Source organism: Ceratocystis lukuohia (genome assembly GCF_044167205.1).
Source record: "Ceratocystis lukuohia strain C4212 chromosome Unknown Supercontig6_pilon, whole genome shotgun sequence".
Lineage (NCBI taxonomy): Eukaryota > Fungi > Ascomycota > Sordariomycetes > Microascales > Ceratocystidaceae > Ceratocystis > Ceratocystis lukuohia.
In genome coordinates, this window is record NW_027263525.1 from 2,703,790 (window position 1) to 2,722,089 (window position 18,300).

General features: G+C 48.5%; 4 protein-coding genes across 4 annotated transcripts; 3 read left to right on the top strand and 1 right to left on the bottom strand.

The window, feature by feature from the left end:
- Nucleotides 1-2,005: 2,005 nt before the first annotated feature.
- HOO65_060633 (Early growth response protein 1) lies at nucleotides 2,006-3,535 on the top strand (the record flags this gene model as incomplete). Its single annotated transcript, XM_071001178.1, has 1 exon — nucleotides 2,006-3,535. One exon carries the CDS (start codon nucleotides 2,006-2,008, stop codon nucleotides 3,533-3,535), a length of 1,530 nt encoding a protein of 509 aa, XP_070857983.1.
- A 697-nt stretch (nucleotides 3,536-4,232) lies between these two features.
- On the top strand, nucleotides 4,233-6,122 carry HOO65_060634 (Zinc finger protein 497; the record flags this gene model as incomplete). Its single annotated transcript, XM_071003792.1, has 3 exons — nucleotides 4,233-4,490; nucleotides 4,648-4,729; nucleotides 4,894-6,122. 3 exons carry the CDS (start codon nucleotides 4,233-4,235, stop codon nucleotides 6,120-6,122), a joined length of 1,569 nt encoding a protein of 522 aa, XP_070857984.1.
- Nucleotides 6,123-8,366: 2,244 nt separating this feature from the next.
- Nucleotides 8,367-12,392, top strand: HOO65_060635 (Protein kinase C-like; the record flags this gene model as incomplete). The annotated part of the gene is made up of 7 exons (XM_071003623.1): nucleotides 8,367-8,751; nucleotides 8,856-9,122; nucleotides 9,251-10,243; nucleotides 10,322-11,489; nucleotides 11,566-11,767; nucleotides 11,857-12,262; nucleotides 12,331-12,392. The coding sequence occupies 7 exons, from the start codon at nucleotides 8,367-8,369 to the stop codon at nucleotides 12,390-12,392; spliced, it is 3,483 nt and encodes a 1,160-aa protein (XP_070857985.1).
- A 3,897-nt stretch (nucleotides 12,393-16,289) lies between these two features.
- On the bottom strand, nucleotides 16,290-17,816 carry HOO65_060636 (Sensitive to high expression protein 9 -like protein, mitochondrial; the record flags this gene model as incomplete). Its single annotated transcript, XM_071001179.1, has 1 exon — nucleotides 16,290-17,816. One exon carries the CDS (start codon nucleotides 17,814-17,816, stop codon nucleotides 16,290-16,292), a length of 1,527 nt encoding a protein of 508 aa, XP_070857986.1.
- Between the last annotated feature and the right edge of the window lie 484 nt (nucleotides 17,817-18,300).

Below are 18,300 nucleotides of genomic sequence, written 5' to 3' on the forward strand. Positions count from 1 at the left end.
CTTCCCAAGTTGGTATAACCTGTTGTCGCGACATAGCACCTGAGGCTGGGTCACTGGAAGAAGCTGGTGCTGCACGCCTGGGGTGACTCGGGAGTGTCGAGACCCGCAGTTCAGGTTGCAGAGATGTAGATGGTTCAGTCGTCGAAATGTTGGCTAGCCGGTTTGGGGAGGGTATTTCAGGTACCTCTGTCGATGTTTGATCTGATGTTGCGTCTAAAGGTTCATTTATAGGCATGGGGGAAGCAGAAGACCCCGCAGAACTAGTATTAGGAGGGGATGACGGAGTAATCGAAGTGGTCTGGCCAACGATTGGCTGCGTACTTTGGTCTTTGGTTATTCGTTGCACAACCTCTGTGGCAGCAGGTATGCTTGCTACTCGCTCGACAGATGGCCCTGCTTCATCACCATCTGATCCATTTTGATTGCTTGTTTGAGGGCAAGATGTGGAATCAAGTAGACAATTAGAAGAGCCTAAAGCCCGGCTATCAGGGTGATCTTCTGGATTTTGTTCATGGGGAGCCGGGCTCTCAGAGCCACCCGTTGGGGTTTCGGGATCACTCGGGATTGGGAAAGATTCAGTATGTCCAATGGGCGTCGTTCCAGAGACTGCTGTATGTATATCAAGAGGGGTGGATATAAGCTGGGATGCAGAGACGGACGCCATAGCTTGTGTGAACCTGCGCCTGAGCGGAGGTGGAGGCCGGAAAGCGCACAATTATTCTAGGAAGGATAGCGGTTCATTTAAATGCGGACTTTCTTAGCCGGCAGTTCAAACAAAGAGACGACAAAAACGCAAAGCAGATTCCTTAGTTGGTACAGATGATCAAAACCAAAGATGAAATATTTCTCTCACAAGGGATTCGTTTTGGGCGAGCTACACATGACGTTGGCCACAGGGTGGAGATAGGAAGCCACAATGTCCAGCAGCCAAAATATCAATATCTGTCTGGTAACACGGAAATGATATCGATATGGATAGGTATGAGGTAAGGATGAAGATGGGGATTCTGCAGGCCCCTCCGAGAAGGAGAAAAAACTGATTCTTGTTCTGCTTCGTGGAAACCTTTGTAGCCAACCAGGCTGGATCGTGTGGTTGGCTATTCGTCATTGATCTTGGTTTGGTGAGCTATCCTTATCGCCTTATCATACCCCTTGATAAGAACCGGCCCCGCTCCAGACAGGCGTACACCCCTTAATTCACTAAAATGCACTACTATTGATGGGGTCATGTGATGCGCTATCTAACTAAGGAGGAATAAGAAAAGGGGAGAAGGAAGAGCAGAAGAAGCCTAGAAAATTTATGCTTGCACGATAAACAATCCTCCAGCTCCTGGACTGCCCATGCTTCCACTTATGAAGCGCCAACGTTCTGGGTTTCCAGACGAAGAAGAACCTTCACAGTTACAGGACCCGGGACCCTTGTCGAAGAACTATGATTGATGGTGATACTCTGGAGAGAGCTGATCCCGAATCGTCGACAAACCTAACAACTGGAATGAACGCTGTACTGTGCGTACTTAGCGTTGTGAATGGATCATTCGCTTTGTTGTTCTTTAGACGCCATGACGCACTGTCTTGAAAACCATAGCTTCGCCCACTAGGAAAGAAAGCCTTGTGAGCAAAGTAGCATGGCCTTCTCCCTCTGTTGTGGTGAGTGTTTGTAACTTCTCGAGGAACCAGCTTCACCTTAGTGGCGATATAATGTGTAATTTGCATTCCCACTCCTATCTTCATTAGCCAAGGCTAGATTTTACCTTATTGCTATTAATACTACGATCGCCGACCTATTTTTTTTGCGCACGCGCCCTTGAATGCATTATGTAGCACGTAGCATACCTACAATTATATAAAACTCAAGCGGCCAAGCCTACAACAAACCCGCAAGGCTTGCACGCCAGCCAACAAGGGGAAAGAAAACCAGAAGATGAGATTGCGGAAGACACGGAACGGAGACAAACTAAAGGCCGAACAACAGCCCACCATAGACCGTTTTGGGAATCTCAATATGCCCCAATTATCGTCATCGTCATCATTATCGTTAAACCTGTTGGACGCCAGCAACCCCCTAGACCGCACCTCTCAAAAAAAAGAAAGATCCCAAGAACCGACACCCAACCTTACGCAAGACCAATCTCAGCAGCAGCCACAAGACCGCAGGTCACAATCGCAATCACAATCGCAATCACCATCGCCATTGCCATCGAAGTCACAGTCACAGTCACAGTCACAGCCAAAATCGCAACTGCAAAATCAACCCCACGGTCCTGGGCCCCAATCCGAATCCAGAGTCTCGGCCTCAATCTCGATCACACAGCATTCCATGATCGACACTGTGCTACCCAAATCCACAGTCGAATTTCCATCTGTCTCCTATGATAGTGTTCTGGCTGCATCTTTGAGGGGATCTTCTGCCCCTGCTAGCGATACAGCTAATGCCTTCTCAACAACGGTTGCGGTCTCCCCTACCCCCCCTACTAGCTTTACTCCGTCTCCTGGCCGACATTCAACTACTAGAAGCAAAACCGATGCTCGCGCCCCTACTAGTTCCGGGCCCCACGTGTGCCCGGACTGCCAACGCCAATACTCACGATCGGAACATCTTGCTCGCCACATCCAGTCACACACGCTTGGCAAGCGCTTCCAGTGTCCCGACTGTGGCAAGGCATTTGCACGAACAGACTTGCTACGGCGACATGCACAGAGCCACAAAAATGAGGATGGCTCTAAGAGACGCCGGACTGGCGCAGGCGCTCCCAGAGCTGGCCGCGTTTCTCATGCCTGCAAGCAATGCTCCACGGCTCGTGTCAAGTGCGAGGAAGCTAAACCGTGCACACGTTGTCGACTCCGTAATCTGACTTGCGAATACAATGCGAATGAAGCTGCGTTAGCTCTCTACAATCCACATCTTAAAGCTTCAACCCCCGGTGGCCTTGCGACTACGGCCAGGTCCTCACTCAGGCAGCCGTTGGCAGGGGAGCGTGAAGGCGAAATTGAAGAATCTACATTGGAACCTGCACCTCGATCCATGCCTGAGCTTATTTCTGGTTCCAAATCTACACTTAAGCCTGGTGCTCAGGCGTCTTCGTCGGTATCGCCAATGCGAGCCCCCGATGGGTTAGAAAACCCATCAGGTAGACTACTCCCAATACCTGTAGAAACTCTAGAAAACTCCATCCCGCTTGCAAATTCGCAGCAGCAGGCCCAGCAACAGTCCCAGAAACAAGCTCAACAACAACAGCAGCAAAACCTAGCGCAACCGTCCGACTCTGTGTTATTTCAACTCAGACAACCTGAAATGCCCTTTTCTAGCATGAACCTTCCAGGGTCAGACTTTTACTGTCCCGAAGCTAGTAATAATGCCAACACGAGAGAGATACCTGGCACCCAAGTGGCATCACTTGAATCTAGACTTGAATTAGGCTATGCAAGTGCACCTTCATACCAAAGAGCCCATCCAATTCAGCAGAGTCCAAGCGAGTTTTTAACACAAAGCGCTCAAGATTTCCAATCACAAGGTAAGGAGATAGTGGTCTAGAAGTTTATTTTCCTTGCCCTCGCTTTGATCCCTTGCGTGCTGGAATGTTGGCCACCCTTTGCTAACAACCTAATGATTCGCTATGGCGGCTTCAGTTCTATCGTCAAGTACCATGGTCATGCCTCAGTCGAGTGTACCCCCGGATGAAATTACATCAATGCCCAGATTGTCTTGTCAAATGGATGTATCCCAAGAAATGGCAGAGTCTGGTATCTCTCAGTCTATATCCGACGTCGCCCATACGTCATTTTCTGACTTCCTGCGAGATATGATATACGAATCCCAGATGGACATGCACAATGCAATAGACTCTTCTGTTTTCCCAGCCCTCGACTTTTACAGCGATATTAATCTTGACCTTAGCGAAACAGACTACGGTCTTATTAATTCTTTAAATTTCGATATGGAATCTGTGCCGAATAACGAAAATTCCTGCTCGCAAGAAGAGGGCCTTAATCTCATCAAATTTCGCCATGAATTCAACTTTTTATGGTCCTGTGACTTTTCTGGAAATTGTTCTGACCCAGGACATAGTTGTTGGGGAGATGATCCGTCCCAGCTGGACCAGAGATGCCAGAATAATAACTCTCTACTCTTAGTTGAAGAAAGCCGCAAGAAACTTGGTTCTGTCTTTTCTGATAAAATATCATCAGAATGTCGAGATGCAGTTATGTCCTTGCTTTCCCAGGGTCACAAGATGCAAGATACCTTTCGGAAGATGTCCACATCATTCCCATCTCTCGAAGCTCTAGAGGGCTTTGCCTATATATATCTAGCCGAATGTCTTCATTCACTATCTAACTTCATTCACTTCCCGACGCTCAAGTTCAGCTCCCAATCTCCACACTGGATAGCTTCTATCATTGCTTATGGGGCAGTGCTTACACCGTTGCCAACAATTAGACGGTTCGGCTTTGCAGTCCAAGAGTCTGTTCGTATCACTAACGGAATATTGGTGAGTCTTTCTTTTCTAAAATGTCCTTAACGAACTTGCCAAACTAAAGTCACGGCTTGTTGTCTTATTTATTTGTCTTGGTATAGCTCATGGTCCAGGCCTGTAGCTTAGTATTAGTGTATGCAGCCTCTATTCCGTTACTAACAATATGTTCTAGGTCGAAAGCAAAATTAACAAATCTCTTGATCTCGACTTATTCCAGGCTACAGTTATCCTTCAGGACCTCGGAATGTGGAGCGGTAATCGGGCTAAAATGTCGGCAGCTGAGTCACATATTACCTTTCCTGTTTCTGTATGTTACTGTAAAACCCATTGTCCTTTACCCCCAACTAACATTGACATGCAACAAAGATTCTGCGCTACCAAAGGAAGTACCAGCGCCTATCGTACCCCATAATTTTAGTGCATCCTGATGACCATGGCAAGGTCCTCGAGGGCAAATGGAGGCAATGGTCACAGCAGGAGTCTTGGAAGAGACTTGTGTATCATTATGTCATCAAAGATGCCGAAGTTTCGCTCATGGCTACGACGACCCCTCGGGTGTCATATGAAGAGTTGAATCTTCCACTACCCGAGTCAAAAGATCTATGGCTTGCCAAAACCGCGACCGAATGGAAAGAACTTTATCTTAAATGCTGGAGCGGTCAAACAAGCAAGCTGCCTTCTGCAGTTGATCTCCTGAAAGATGTGTCTTTGCTTACAAACCACATTGACCGGTTAGATGTACAGCTCTCTATGTCTATATATCTTTCTGGTTCAGCAACCTTGAGTCACCAGTATCACCAATTAAGTGGCATCCAGTGTAGCCGCCCGTTTGTGACCCGGAACCTTGCCGGGAGGTCTCACAACTTGCTGAACGAAAGACACCAAGAGCTCTGCAAAGAGCTTCGGGATTTCCAACAAATGCCATTTCAATGGGGCCCCCAGAATGCCCTCCTGATACAGCAGAAAGTAATGCTCCATTTGCAGCTGATGCAACTGCATGTATCAATAAACGATGTGTATCTGTTCACTGGCCGGGAGGGAGAAGATCAGGTCCGGAACTCGTACGTTATTCTGCGACAATGGACTAGAAGCCCTGAAGCTCGTGAAGCCCTATGGCATGCAGGACAAACGCTGCGTTACGCAAAAATGCTACCTCCTGGGACCATGAAAGACTTTTGGTGCATTGCGATCGTTCAGGCTGCCTTGGCATTTTGGGTGCATGGTATTATTACTAAAGCATCTAAGAAGCCGCAAGAAAATCACACTGGCAGCAATAGCGCTGTCCATCTGGAAGATCGTGACATGGGAATTCGGGATAACTTTGTGCCTCACATCCCGGGCTGCTACGTGAATGAGCCGCTTTTCCTGGATGGCGAGAACAACACGGCGGTTATGCGGTACCTGAGTATGGGACAAGGCCAGCCGTTTATCCGCGGACCAGCCCCACGGAACCCAGGCGGCGGTGACAGTAACAGCAATGCTATGTTACAGGCATCACCCGAGGATCCGTGTGCCTGCGTAGGCCTGTTATACAACATAATGATGGATAATTTTGGGTGGGATGTTGGAAAGGTGCCGCTGCTGGTGTATAATATGACCAACATGATGAAGCGATTGAGTGCTATCGCAGCCCGGGTGCACTCTTAACGAGCAATGAGAGATGATACAAATGGGCACACTGGCAGAAGAAGGGCGAAGATATAATACGATTTAGTGGCAAGCTCATTTTTTTTGTGTCTCTCATGACGGGCTATATTTGCAAATGTAAAATAGAATGAATAGCGAAGAACCCAGGCCAAATGTTGCAACGGGGCCATGCATTGCCTCGTCTCACCAAGCTTCCCCAAACCTTGTGACATTCTTCTGCCTCACCATGTGAACAATGACAGATTCTGACACATCCGCCGACATGCCTTGCGTTTCAAACGAAAATCCACAACAGGTCGCTGGGGAAGGGCGTGGATTTTTCACCACATTAGCCAGCTTAAACACGTACACACCAAGTCCAAGTCTCGCGTCAGTTATGGGGAGGGAAGAGAAGGAGAAGGAGAACAAGGGGGACTGGCAGCCGGGCTCTTTTCAACATGAGGAAAAAAAAAAGTTCCATGCAGCTATGAAAAAGAAGACTCTTTGTTTTCGTTCCCTCCTCTTTCCATTGCCTTGTCTTAGCTAAGGCAGACCTATGAGGATAAGATTGTGTGCTTGGCTGGCTAGATTGCGCGCCCCTCTCTAGGAATAGCATTCCGAACAACAAAAACAAAGGAAACGGTGTTTGGCACACTATTTGCAGGTTGTGCGGTTTTTTGTGACTCGGCTTTAGTAGTAGTACATACACATAACTAGATAGTAGGGGGCGTCTGTTCCTGAGAAAAGACGAAGATGGAAAAGGGTTGATATGATGTGTACATATCAGACCTATGCTATACTGCTACCCCGCAAGGTTGACGTAAAAAAAAAGAAACCAAAAGCTAAGGATTGAAGGTAACATGCGATAATGTAAAACGGTCTTGGGGCTGTTGTATGGAAGAAAATTCACATCATTAATACATAGCACAGCGTATGTGCACTGTTGATTGTGGTTTCGGTGGAGAAGGGTTACTACGTACCAACTAAGTAGCCATCCGTGTGAGAGTATGTCCGCAGATTAGTGGCTGGTGCAATTGCATATAACTAATGCCCAAGCACTTATTGAGGCCTGAATTGAATCTTGAGATGTTGTATGTTCTGCCCCGTCTAGATAAGCTGTCTATTTGGCTGGCTGGCTTTTGTATGGATGGATTCACAGCCTTGTCCTCGTTGCCTTGTCTGGGCTTGCCTCTTTTCTGATGTCTGAGCCGAGGAAAGAAGCGCAGCAAGGCGCGACGCAACTACTCTAGATTAAAAGCTAGATCCTGCCCATTCTTGCGAGAAATAGCGGCCCTTCCCTCCATAATTGCAGTGCTCGGGTTAGTTTGTTTGCAAGCTATTTTCTCTTGTTCTTTCCCAGCACTGAAAGCCAAGACAATCGGTACCTTCCCCTCCATAACAGGTAGCAGTGCAGTACTGGGGCCTGGGGATTTTCCCGCTTTCTTTCCTCTCCTTTGCCTGCTCCTTCCTCTGTTTCCCCTCCTTCTTCTCTGCCCGCCTCCACCAAAAAACCTTGTTCTCTATCTCTTCGGCTTGTATTTTGCTTTTTTTTCTTTTTTTCTTTTTTTCTTTCCTTTATTTATTCTAGGCCTGCTGGGTGTCAGAGGAGACAAGTATCATAAAACTGCGCTTGGTCTTTTGATTGCTTTTTCTTTCTCTTTGCTGCTTTGTTTTTTCTTCTTTTTATTGTATATAGCAAGGTACAAGGAAAAAAATAGGAACAAACCCCTCCATTATCGACTTGACCTTGCCCAAAATCGGACCCCTCCCTCCTCACTTCACTCTCCCCTCTCTTTCTCTCGTTCAGCTCCCATTTTACTTGTCGCTCAACCCGCATTTTTCTGTCCTTTGCTCTACCTGCAGAGGTGTACGTGCTTTGCTTTGCTCGCACTTGTGCATTTGCCTGTGCGGCTGCTTTTGTGTGTTGCGAATTGAGAGTTTGTGTGCTTCCTTCGCTACATAACACAAGGCTTCGAGCTTTTTGGTCTCCTCTGTTTTCTTCCTATCCTGCAAAAACACAACCTTATATACCATCCATCTTTTATTGTTCTTTATCTTTTTATCCCCCAATCTGCATCCAATCAGCCATTTCGACGAACTGAGGCCGCGGTGTTCGAGCCCTTCTCGCTTCATCGAATCCTCTCCCCCTCCCCCTCTCTAAAAATTCCACGTCTCTACGTACCACGTCGCTGGAGCAGCCATTTACATTCGATCACTTGACAACAGCGCAGCCTCGCGGCGATCGCTTCTCAACATCCCTCAATCATGAACGACGAAGACAAGATCCAATCGATTCAAGCCAAGATCCAGCGCGAAAATGCCCTGATCAACGCCGCTAATGCCATGCGGGCACAGACAACCAACGAAGCTGTTCGTTCACGTCTGGACTCGCAGATTCGCGATGCCCGCAGAAATGTTCAGTTTTTCCAGGACAAGCTCATGGAGCTTGAAGCCCGTCGGGGCGTAGAGAACATGAGCCTGTCTTCGCCCAATCGCCCTCTCAGTTCTGACCATAACCTCCCGGCTCCCCCGCCCAAGGATAGCTCATGGCCCTCTGGCGATCATTCTGCAGCTGCTGGCCAAGATTACTCGACATCTCCCAGTTCTAACCAGGCTCAGCCAAAGGCCAGACAGAACTTCAGCAAACTGGGTAATATCGCCCTCACTCGCACTACATCACACCCATATTGGTCCCACTTAAACACACTTATGTATCTATCTGCTAATTTGTTATGCCGCGTTTCTTCGTTCTAGACATCATCAAATATGACAATCCTTACCTCGGTCCCCGCATCCAGATGATGCTTGGGCAGCTGCAGTTCAAGCTATACGTTGAGGAGCAGTACCTCAAGGGTGTCGAGAAGATGGTCCAGCTTTATAGCATGGATGGCGATCGCAAGAGCAGGGCAGATGCTGCGGCGCGGCGCGTAGAAAGCAAGCAGAAAATGATATTGCTAAAGCAAGCTTTCAAGCGGTATGAAGAGCTCAACATCGACTCCGAAGCTGCTGATGCTCACGATGGTAAGGATAAAAAAAAAAAAAACTACCCTGCAGCTAACTACCTGCGTTTCTCTGTCCCACTACTTTCCTTTCTTCCCTACATAGCGGTATCTAAAACCAAAGAAAGTTGACTAACATCTTACTACTAGATGAATCCATCAATGCTACCAACATGCGCAAGCCTCTGTCCGGCCAACTCTCGATCAAGGTCATGGCTGTTCGTGACGTTACCCATACAACCACCGCTCGATTTTCCCGTGGCCCTGAAACTTTTGTGGCTGTCAAGATCGAGGATTCCGTTGTCGTCAGAACCCGAAGCTCCAGAAACGATCGATGGGAGGCTGAACACCACGTCGTTGATATCGACAACGCTAACGAGGTCGAACTGACCGTTTATGACAAATCTGGAGAATACCCCATGCCCATTGCTATGCTGTGGGTTCGTCTGTCTGACATCGTCGAAGAAATGCGTCGCAAAAGAAACGAGGCCGAACTGTACAACGCTGGCTGGGTTTCTGCTGACCGGATGGGCCAACATAACAACCAGCCTCCTTCTCAATTCCCCATGGACTCCCAGGGGCAATTCAACACTTCGTCTTCTATGGGTAGCCTGGTTGGCGGCCCTCATGGAGGAGGCCCTGGCCAAAACACCAGTGGCCAGCCCCAGCCCCAGATAGCTAATCAGCCCATCACCGACTGGTTCATCCTTGAGCCTAGCGGTGAAATACAGCTGGAGCTTAGCTTTGTCAAGCAGAACAGACGCCCTGCCGACTTTGCTGGTCTGGGCAGAAGAGCCGCCGTCCGTCAACGCAAGGAGGAGGTGCATGAAATGCATGGTCACAAGTTTGTGCAGCAGAACTTTTACAGCGTCATGCGCTGCGCTCTTTGCGGCGACTACGTCAAGTACTCAACTGGCATGCAGTGCGAAGATTGCAAGTACTTTTGCCACACCAAATGCTACACCAACGTGGTCACCAAGTGTATTAGCAAGAGTAATGCCGAGACTGATCCCGATGAGGAGAAGATCAACCATCGCATTCCCCATCGCTTCCAGCCCTTCTCCAACATGACGGGAGCTTGGTGCTGCCATTGTGGTTACATCCTGCCCTTTGGTAGCAAGAAGAACAGCCGGAGATGTGCGGGTAAGCGCAGATTTAATATCCATCTGGCTTGGATCTATCTATGTGTGCATCTATACTAACTATGTTCCGTCTCTATAGAATGTGGGCTTTACTGCCACGCACAGTGCCAGCATCTCGTGCCCGATTTCTGCGGTATGTCAATGGCTGTTGCCAACCAGATTCTGGACAGCATTCGGACGCAGAAGAAGAAGACTTCCGTTATCGGCGAGAAGACACATAGGCCCTCTCAGTCAACGGATCTAAGAAGCTCCTCATCTTCTGCCTATGGACTTGCTTCTCCCCAATCTCCTCAGCCGCAAAAGCGCCCGGTGTCAACAACAGTACCATCTTCTAGCTCTGCAGCTTCTCTCACATCTATTGGCCAACAACAGCAACGCCCTCAGCAAGGCTACGGTGGCTATCCTGGTGGCGCTGATCCTGGATACTCTGTCCAGACACCTGATGATCCTTATAGCCAGTATGGTGGTTCGCACCAGCATCAACACCAACAGCATCAGCACCAGCATCAGCATCAACAACTACCCGTCCAGCAACCTACCCAAGCCAAGTACAACCCTGCCGATTATGCCAATATTGACGCCTATGGGAACCGCCCCGCACCTCAGCAGCAGCAGCAGCACCACCAGCAGCACCACCAGCAGCAACAACAACAACAGCAACAGCAACACCACCCTATGCATGCTCCCTCTCAGCAACATCTACCCCAAATCTCGCAGCAGGCTCCTCTTATCCAGCCTCACCAGCAACCGTCTCCTGATATGTCCAGTGGCTATGGAAACCAGCCCTTGCAGCAGCAAATGGTCAAGCCCGAACACCAGCACGGTGCTATCTCCCCATCTGCTGTTGCCGGAGCAAGCGGAATCCCCGTGCATCAGCGCAAGCCTTTGCCTTCTGCTACCGACCCTGGCACTGGCCAGCGTATTGGTCTAGACCATTTCAATTTCTTAGCAGTCTTGGGTAAGGGTAACTTTGGTAAAGTTATGTTGGCTGAGACAAAACGCTCCAAGCGTCTATATGCTATCAAGGTGCTCAAGAAAGAGTTCATCATCGAAAACGACGAAGTGGAGAGTATTCGATCGGAGAAGCGTGTATTCTTGATTGCCAACCGCGAAAGACATCCCTTCTTGACCAATCTGCATGCCTGTTTCCAGACTGAAACGCGTGTGTACTTTGTCATGGAATACGTTAGTGGTGGTGATTTGATGTTACACATTCAACGTACTCAGTTTGGTACCAAACGTGCTCAGTAAGTTTCTACTGTCCCATTTTTTTTTATTATCTTAATAAATCATTAGGGGCTCTCTAACTAACATAATTGATAGGTTCTATGCCGCGGAGGTCTGCCTAGCCCTTAAGTACTTCCATGAAAATGGCGTTATCTACCGTGATCTGAAGCTAGACAACATTTTGCTGTCTCTAGATGGTCATGTTAAGATTGCCGATTATGGTCTTTGCAAAGAAGACATGTGGTACGGTTCGACCACCAGCACTTTCTGTGGTACCCCTGAGTTCATGGCTCCCGAGGTTTGTTTTACCCCCATCTAACTATTGATTCCCCCCTTATTGTCCTCATACTTATCTCTAACTATTCTCTTTTCGAAAAAAAAAAACAGATCTTGTTGGATAAGAAGTACGGCCGGGCCGTTGATTGGTGGGCTTTTGGCGTTTTGATTTACCAAATGCTTCTTCAGCAGAGTCCCTTCCGCGGTGAGGATGAAGACGAAATCTACGACGCTATTCTGTCCGACGAGCCTCTTTATCCTGTACAGATGCCTCGCGATTCGGTATCCATCCTGCAGAAGCTACTCACCCGTGAGCCTGACCAACGTTTGGGTAGTGGCCCAACTGATGCCCAGGAAATTATGAGCCAGCCATTCTTCCGCTCTATTAACTGGGATGACATTTACCACAAACGTGTCCCTCCCCCATTCATTCCGCAGATCAAGAGTGCAACGGATACCAGCAATTTCGATTCCGAATTTACAAGCGTCACACCTGTCCTTACACCCGTACAGTCTGGTAAGCCATGGTCTGAATATACTTATCGTTGCAAGCCATCATATACTAACGCATTATATCTCGTACAGTGCTCTCCCAGGCTATGCAGGAGGAATTCCGTGGCTTCTCGTACACCGCGGACTTCGACTAATCTCTTTTATGTTCTTAATTTCAAAAAAGAAACTGTGCTATGGCTCTTGGGTGCTTGGGCGTCTATTGCTTTTATCGCAGATTTGATGCTTGACTGTCATAATGTTATTTTCCCTTGCTTGTTTTCTTGTTGTCTAGCTTTCTGGGTGTTGCTTTCTATACCATGTTTATATTTTTAGTGCGGACGTTAGCTAACAAAGAACTTGTCCCGTATTTTGTGACGATCATGGGCAAAACGGTAGAAAAAAGGAAAGGGTCTTGCCGTGGATCGAACACGGGACCTCTCGCAAGCGATGCTGTAGGGTTAACCCTAAGCGAGAATCATACCACTAGACCACAAGACCAAGGGTTACTGAGCCGTGCGGGGCCGACTCAGCCGGATTGGGGCAAACCGGGATTGAACCAGTGACCTTTAGATAACAGAACCACTGAAGTTGCGCTTCAGTCTAACGCGCTCCCAACTGCGCCATTGCCCCAATTCAAGTATTGACGGAAGAAATGTCGACTTAAGCGCGTATATAAGGCTGGGACATGTGGGGGGGAAACTCTATAGTGAACCTTGCAGAGGATTAATTCTGTAGCCAGTACGGCGTCGTTTGATCCTCAACTATGAGGAAATGGTAGAAGTATTAGAAAGGATAGGATACCGTCCGCTCGAAGTTGGTGTCCCTACTGAGCCGGCCGTGTTCTGCAGTTGATGAAAATGAAACGGCTCACTTGTGCTGAGGCCATGTAGTTAGAGGCTCGCGAATAGGTTTCTAAAAGTACACACGCAACGCTTCCTGTCATTAGTGTGCTATGTCAAGAACGATCTCAAGTTCTTCTAGGAGAGACAATGGTTTGAGTCCGCGCCAAAACCGCCTAGGTCTTGCTCAGAGCGCCCCCCCTTGAGCTCCGCTGAAATACGGGTGGGTGACGCCCTGGGGCAACCTAGAAGCTAGAGAAAAGCAAGAGTAGGTAGACTCTTCGAGTGAAAATTAATGAATTCAGGGCGAACGGGGGGGGGGGGGGGGGAGTTAGAAGGGCCGGTGATAACTGGATGGGAAGCTTGGTGTCAGAAAGGATTCTATGAAGAGCTGTACAAGTGGTCCCTTTGTCCACCAGCTACGAGAAAAGACATGCTACAGCATGCTTGTACAACTACGCTATGGAACGTGGAGAACCCGAGAAATACGACTAGACTTGCTGTTCTAGTGACAAAAGGTTTCAGGGCAGAGGCAAGTCTGGATGAAGAATGACTGCTAATTAGTACTTGTTGCCGGACCTCGTACGGCGTTTTGATAGTGATCATTTGATAGCTAGGGATAAGAATGGACATCAGATATAGCAACATCTGACAAAGAATAATCAAAAACAGGAAGGTCATTCGAGCAAACTACTTTAAACCCTCTTAGGGGAGCACATCATGTGCCTTTGGCAAGGAGCCAGGAAGGCCCCCGGGCCGACATTTCCGACGTCTTTAGCAATCCTGGGTAGATTCTAAAGGCTTTCTCCCAAGCATCCCTCTGAGCTACACACGTGCAGTTCTGGACCGACATTTCATCAAGAGAAGACGAACGTTCCGTTCCGCCTTTGGTAAAGGCCTAAGAGTTTAGGACAATAGGACGCCAGTTCTTAATTCTTTCAATGTTGAGGCCCTGATAGCCAGCCAGCAATTATTGCCGGACCGGGAATACAAACTTGGGCCTTTTGAGCCCAAGAAAGACTGCAGCTTCTTTGAAATAATGTCAGAATAATCATACACATAACTCAACAAGTAGCAAAACAATGAATATACTTCAGGAGACTGACCTTGAAACTGTTGTTGTGATTGTTTTGTAACTACTTTCCACTGAGCTCACTTCGTGCTTTTAATATATCAACCTGTCACCTCCCGATGTGTAGACATCGTGAGATACCCGGGATTGTACGTTTGCATGAAGTCACCTGGCTTTCGAGCTGTTTTATATCTGCCGTCCGGCTAGTAAGACTTCCGCTACTAGATACAACAGATTCGAGGTTTAGGTTGAGTCACTTTTAGAACACTCCTTTATTTGGGGACTACAGGGCACCACCCCTCCTCTCACTTTTTTCCATCACTGTTGGCTTGCGCAGTGTTTCTGTTCTTCTGTAGGCATGGCTGCTAGCCCAAGTCAACTAAAGCATGCATGATTATGTTGATAGCACAGCACCAAGACTTCGGATATCACATAAGTAGGGTGATGTGAGCAGACAAGTGGTCTCTTCCATAGCAAAACCACGCTATTGGGCTCTTTTGTTGTGGAGGCGCATTTGCTCTGTGTCTCTCTCTGTCTTCACCCATTACTCGCCAACCCCTTACGCTCATCTAGTAGTAAACCATGCTGGCTACTAAAAAAGTCTCTTTTTGGAGACCCTAATATATACAGCCCCTTGATCTTGCTGTCCAGTCATTAGTTAGCCTGCTTGCTACTACCCTAGTTTGCGCCTGTGTTATTTTTTGCTTTTACTTGCGGTAAAATACCGCTGATGCATTATCATCTAATCCTGCCTAATGGAAGTTTCCTATCTCGAATTGTCACCGACCATCACTGCATATCCTTTTATTCCATCGGAATGCTTATGCTCGCTTTCTATGGGACAATGCTGGGATATATGGATCAGGACACGGGGCGGCTATTGCAGAAATTCGCAGGAGACACTCGCCAAAGAGCCGTAAACACCTGTTCCCACAATTCGTTGTATCTCGTCATTTACTGATTTCAAGATTATGAACGATATATGGCAGTTATTGTCATGCATGATCATATAAGATGGCTTGGGTAAGCACGCCTGTGTAACCACATCGTCTCTGGTGTGCCCTAGACTTGTATTTCTCGGTCTATTATAGAGTAGCTCCGCCATCTCTTCTTTGTAACAACCCTATAGTAATAATATTGTATAGACTGACGTTTCTTATGGGCTGTGATGAAGGATGTCTAAATATAAAATGTGCTAGTCCGTTACATGCCCATGGTTCGTAAGAACTTGGCTTAGACTAGTAGCGTGATAACTCTAAAGCACCTCTCTGGCCTATTTTATACAGACTGTTAATATTTAAACTGCTAAATCTTTTGCGGTTAATTCAATTAGGGCTAAGTCAGGGCCTCGTTTCATCGGCCTTTCTGTTCTCAGACTTCCATCCTACTACAAACTCTGTGATGATTAGTCAGCGCCATTAGGAATACACCAAGAGCATCGCCACATAAGTTATACAAAAAGCAGCACGGTTTCCCAACTTTGACGAAGTGCACTGTGCTGGATAGAGACGAAATAAATCAAGCAAGCGGAGGAGCGAATAGATCGTTTCATTTTCGTGGCTAAAATGGTAGAATGCAGACGAGCGTTTTAAACGGAATCAAGCGAATTGGGCAGCATCCTGGGATGTGAGTTGAGAGGAGGGCTTTGACACGACGAGGAAACCTATACAATGAACATCATGAGGAGAAGATGATAAATGGGCAAATAGACTACAAACGAGATGGTGGCACAGATGAGATGCCCCTATGCCATACATACAACAATGGGAATCTATAAGTTAAATCGGGCTTATAGAAAGAAAGAAAAAGAAGGAGAAATAAAACAAGCAAAGTGCTGTCATGCTTGGCGCAAGACTGAACGAAACAACAGCATGGCACAGCACCACCTACCATGCACTGGCGAAAAGAAAAGGGGAAAGAAATGTAAAATAAATAAAGCAAAAAAGTAAATGGAAATGAAGTAGCCATGTAACATAATACAGCCTAACCAAGCCATGCCGCGAGGAACAAATGAGAAAAAGAAAAGAAGACAGCCCATGAAGAGATGAAGAAAGAACGAACATAATGCCACTTGATACAATAATGGATAAATTGCGCAAGACCAAGAGCGGCCTGTAATAAACACAGCTCGCAGGGACAGGCTAGGTGAATACAGCAAGCAGGTTCCAGGGGAAGCCGGTGCCGGCACCCATTACTAGTGCTGTGACGGCGGCCGTAATCACGGTTCCAACGGCCATTCCTTCAAGAACCAGTGTGGCAGAATCCCGCATGCGCATGTCAATCCTGCGGTCAGAATAAAAGTCTTCCGCCAGGTTGCGCCACAGTTTTGGCGATCTAAGGAATTCTTCCCAGGACCAGTCGACATTGGCGGGCATGGGGAAATAGAGCTGGATCGGCCCGCTAGTAGTGTACGACGGCGATAGGGGGCGTTGATTCTCGCTTGGTTCATCGGCTATCACGGTATCATCGCCATTAGACTCTTGGGCAAGAGTTGCCCGTTCCGGCGCAGCCTCTGGCACGGCCTCCGCGACGGGAGCAGGCGTGGGGGGATATGCGAGAGCATGCGCAGTCGCCAGGTTTTCCTCCATGGTCTTCATAACGTGGTCGAGTCGGTCACGGACCTCTTCAAGAACAGCCTTTTCCTCTGCCACAACGCCCTTAACGAGACGGTTGCGCTTCCATGGCTCAGCAATGAATTGAAGCCCAAGGAAGAGCAGGATGTTGACACCCATCAGACCCCAGGTGCCCCAGGTACTTGCACGGCGGATACGATCGCTCCAAATCTGCTCTTCATGATAGCGGCGCAGGATGCCCTGGTTGAGTCTTGTGCTAAGGCTTTGTTCCTCGGCCTCAGCCTCAGTCAGGCTTTCAGAAGCCTGGGAAACCTGGCTCTCCATCTCGTGGTCTGTCCGGTAGAGTTGAGTGAAGCGTTCAAGGTCCGTCGGTGACCAGGCGTCTTTTCGGGCAAGGAGGGTGGTGACTTCGCGCTGGGTGGCAGCCCGCCGGGCATGCATGGTTTTGTACTGGGTGCGGCAGGCACGCACCTGGCTCTGCGCCTCAGCAAGCGACTTTTCTAGCTGGGCATTAGCCATTTTTATAGCTTCGATCGGCGTGTACCCCGTGAGGACATTCAGGGTTTCGCTAGCATGTACCACGCGGCTTTGGACATTGTCCATAAAAACGCTAAAGCGCTCAGAAAGAACCTTGCGTGTATCTTGGAGGTTCCTGTGGATCTGATCCTTATTGAAGGGTAGAGAGGTCGAGTCATCAGAGCTGGAGGCAGTAGATGAGGAAGAAGGGGTTGGCGAAGATGCGTTTTGGGGCTCATAGGATGTCGTGGGCTGCGATGAAGCCGTCGCCTTTGGGTTCGAATTATCGGCGGTAGCGGCGTCTGTGGGTGTTGCGGGGGGTGTTGCAGGCGTCTCGGAGGAGGCTGGCGACTTTGCAGGCTTCTTCAGCAAATGAGCAAATGGGGAATTTTCAATATCAAAGTCCGAGTCTGACGGTGGCTTTTGGCTAGAGTACAACCGCATGCAAAGAGCCGATCGAGCCAGCTGGGCTCGGGTTGCCGAGGAAGCTATGCGGCTGGGCTGCATGCCGCTGCTCCCATTGGCAGCCCGGATGGCACCGAGGGAAAGCCGGAAGCCCGGCCTCAGCAGTGCGTGCATCAGGCAAAGACGTAAGTAGATCTGGAGTAGGTAGGAAATGGAAGATCAAGGTAGCTGGGGATCTGGAAGTTTCTCCAGACTCTAGTGGCGAATCCCGCTGTTGAGGGTGCGGGTGACACAGGGCCAAGCACCAAGGCTGTTTACGTTGGAGTCCCCTTTGGTACAAATCAAGATGTTGCTTAGCAGCTTGCAGTGGCTTTCCAGTGCCAAAACAACAGCCTTGGTTGTTCTGTCAGAGCTATGGCATAGCTCCTCAGTTTTGCGGGCAGACTCGGCTTTGCTTGATACTGCAATGAATGGTAGCAGCATTGATGGCCCCGCTTTTGGGTTTCTCTAAAATCTGCCACCGCCTTTGTGTTCTGCCGGCTTGTAAACATTGATGGCCCCGCTTTTGGGGTTCTCTAAAATCTGCCACCGCCTGTGTGTTCTGCCAGCTTGTAAAGGTGGACAGGAGAACCCGCTGCACCGCCTTTGAGGCTGAGAG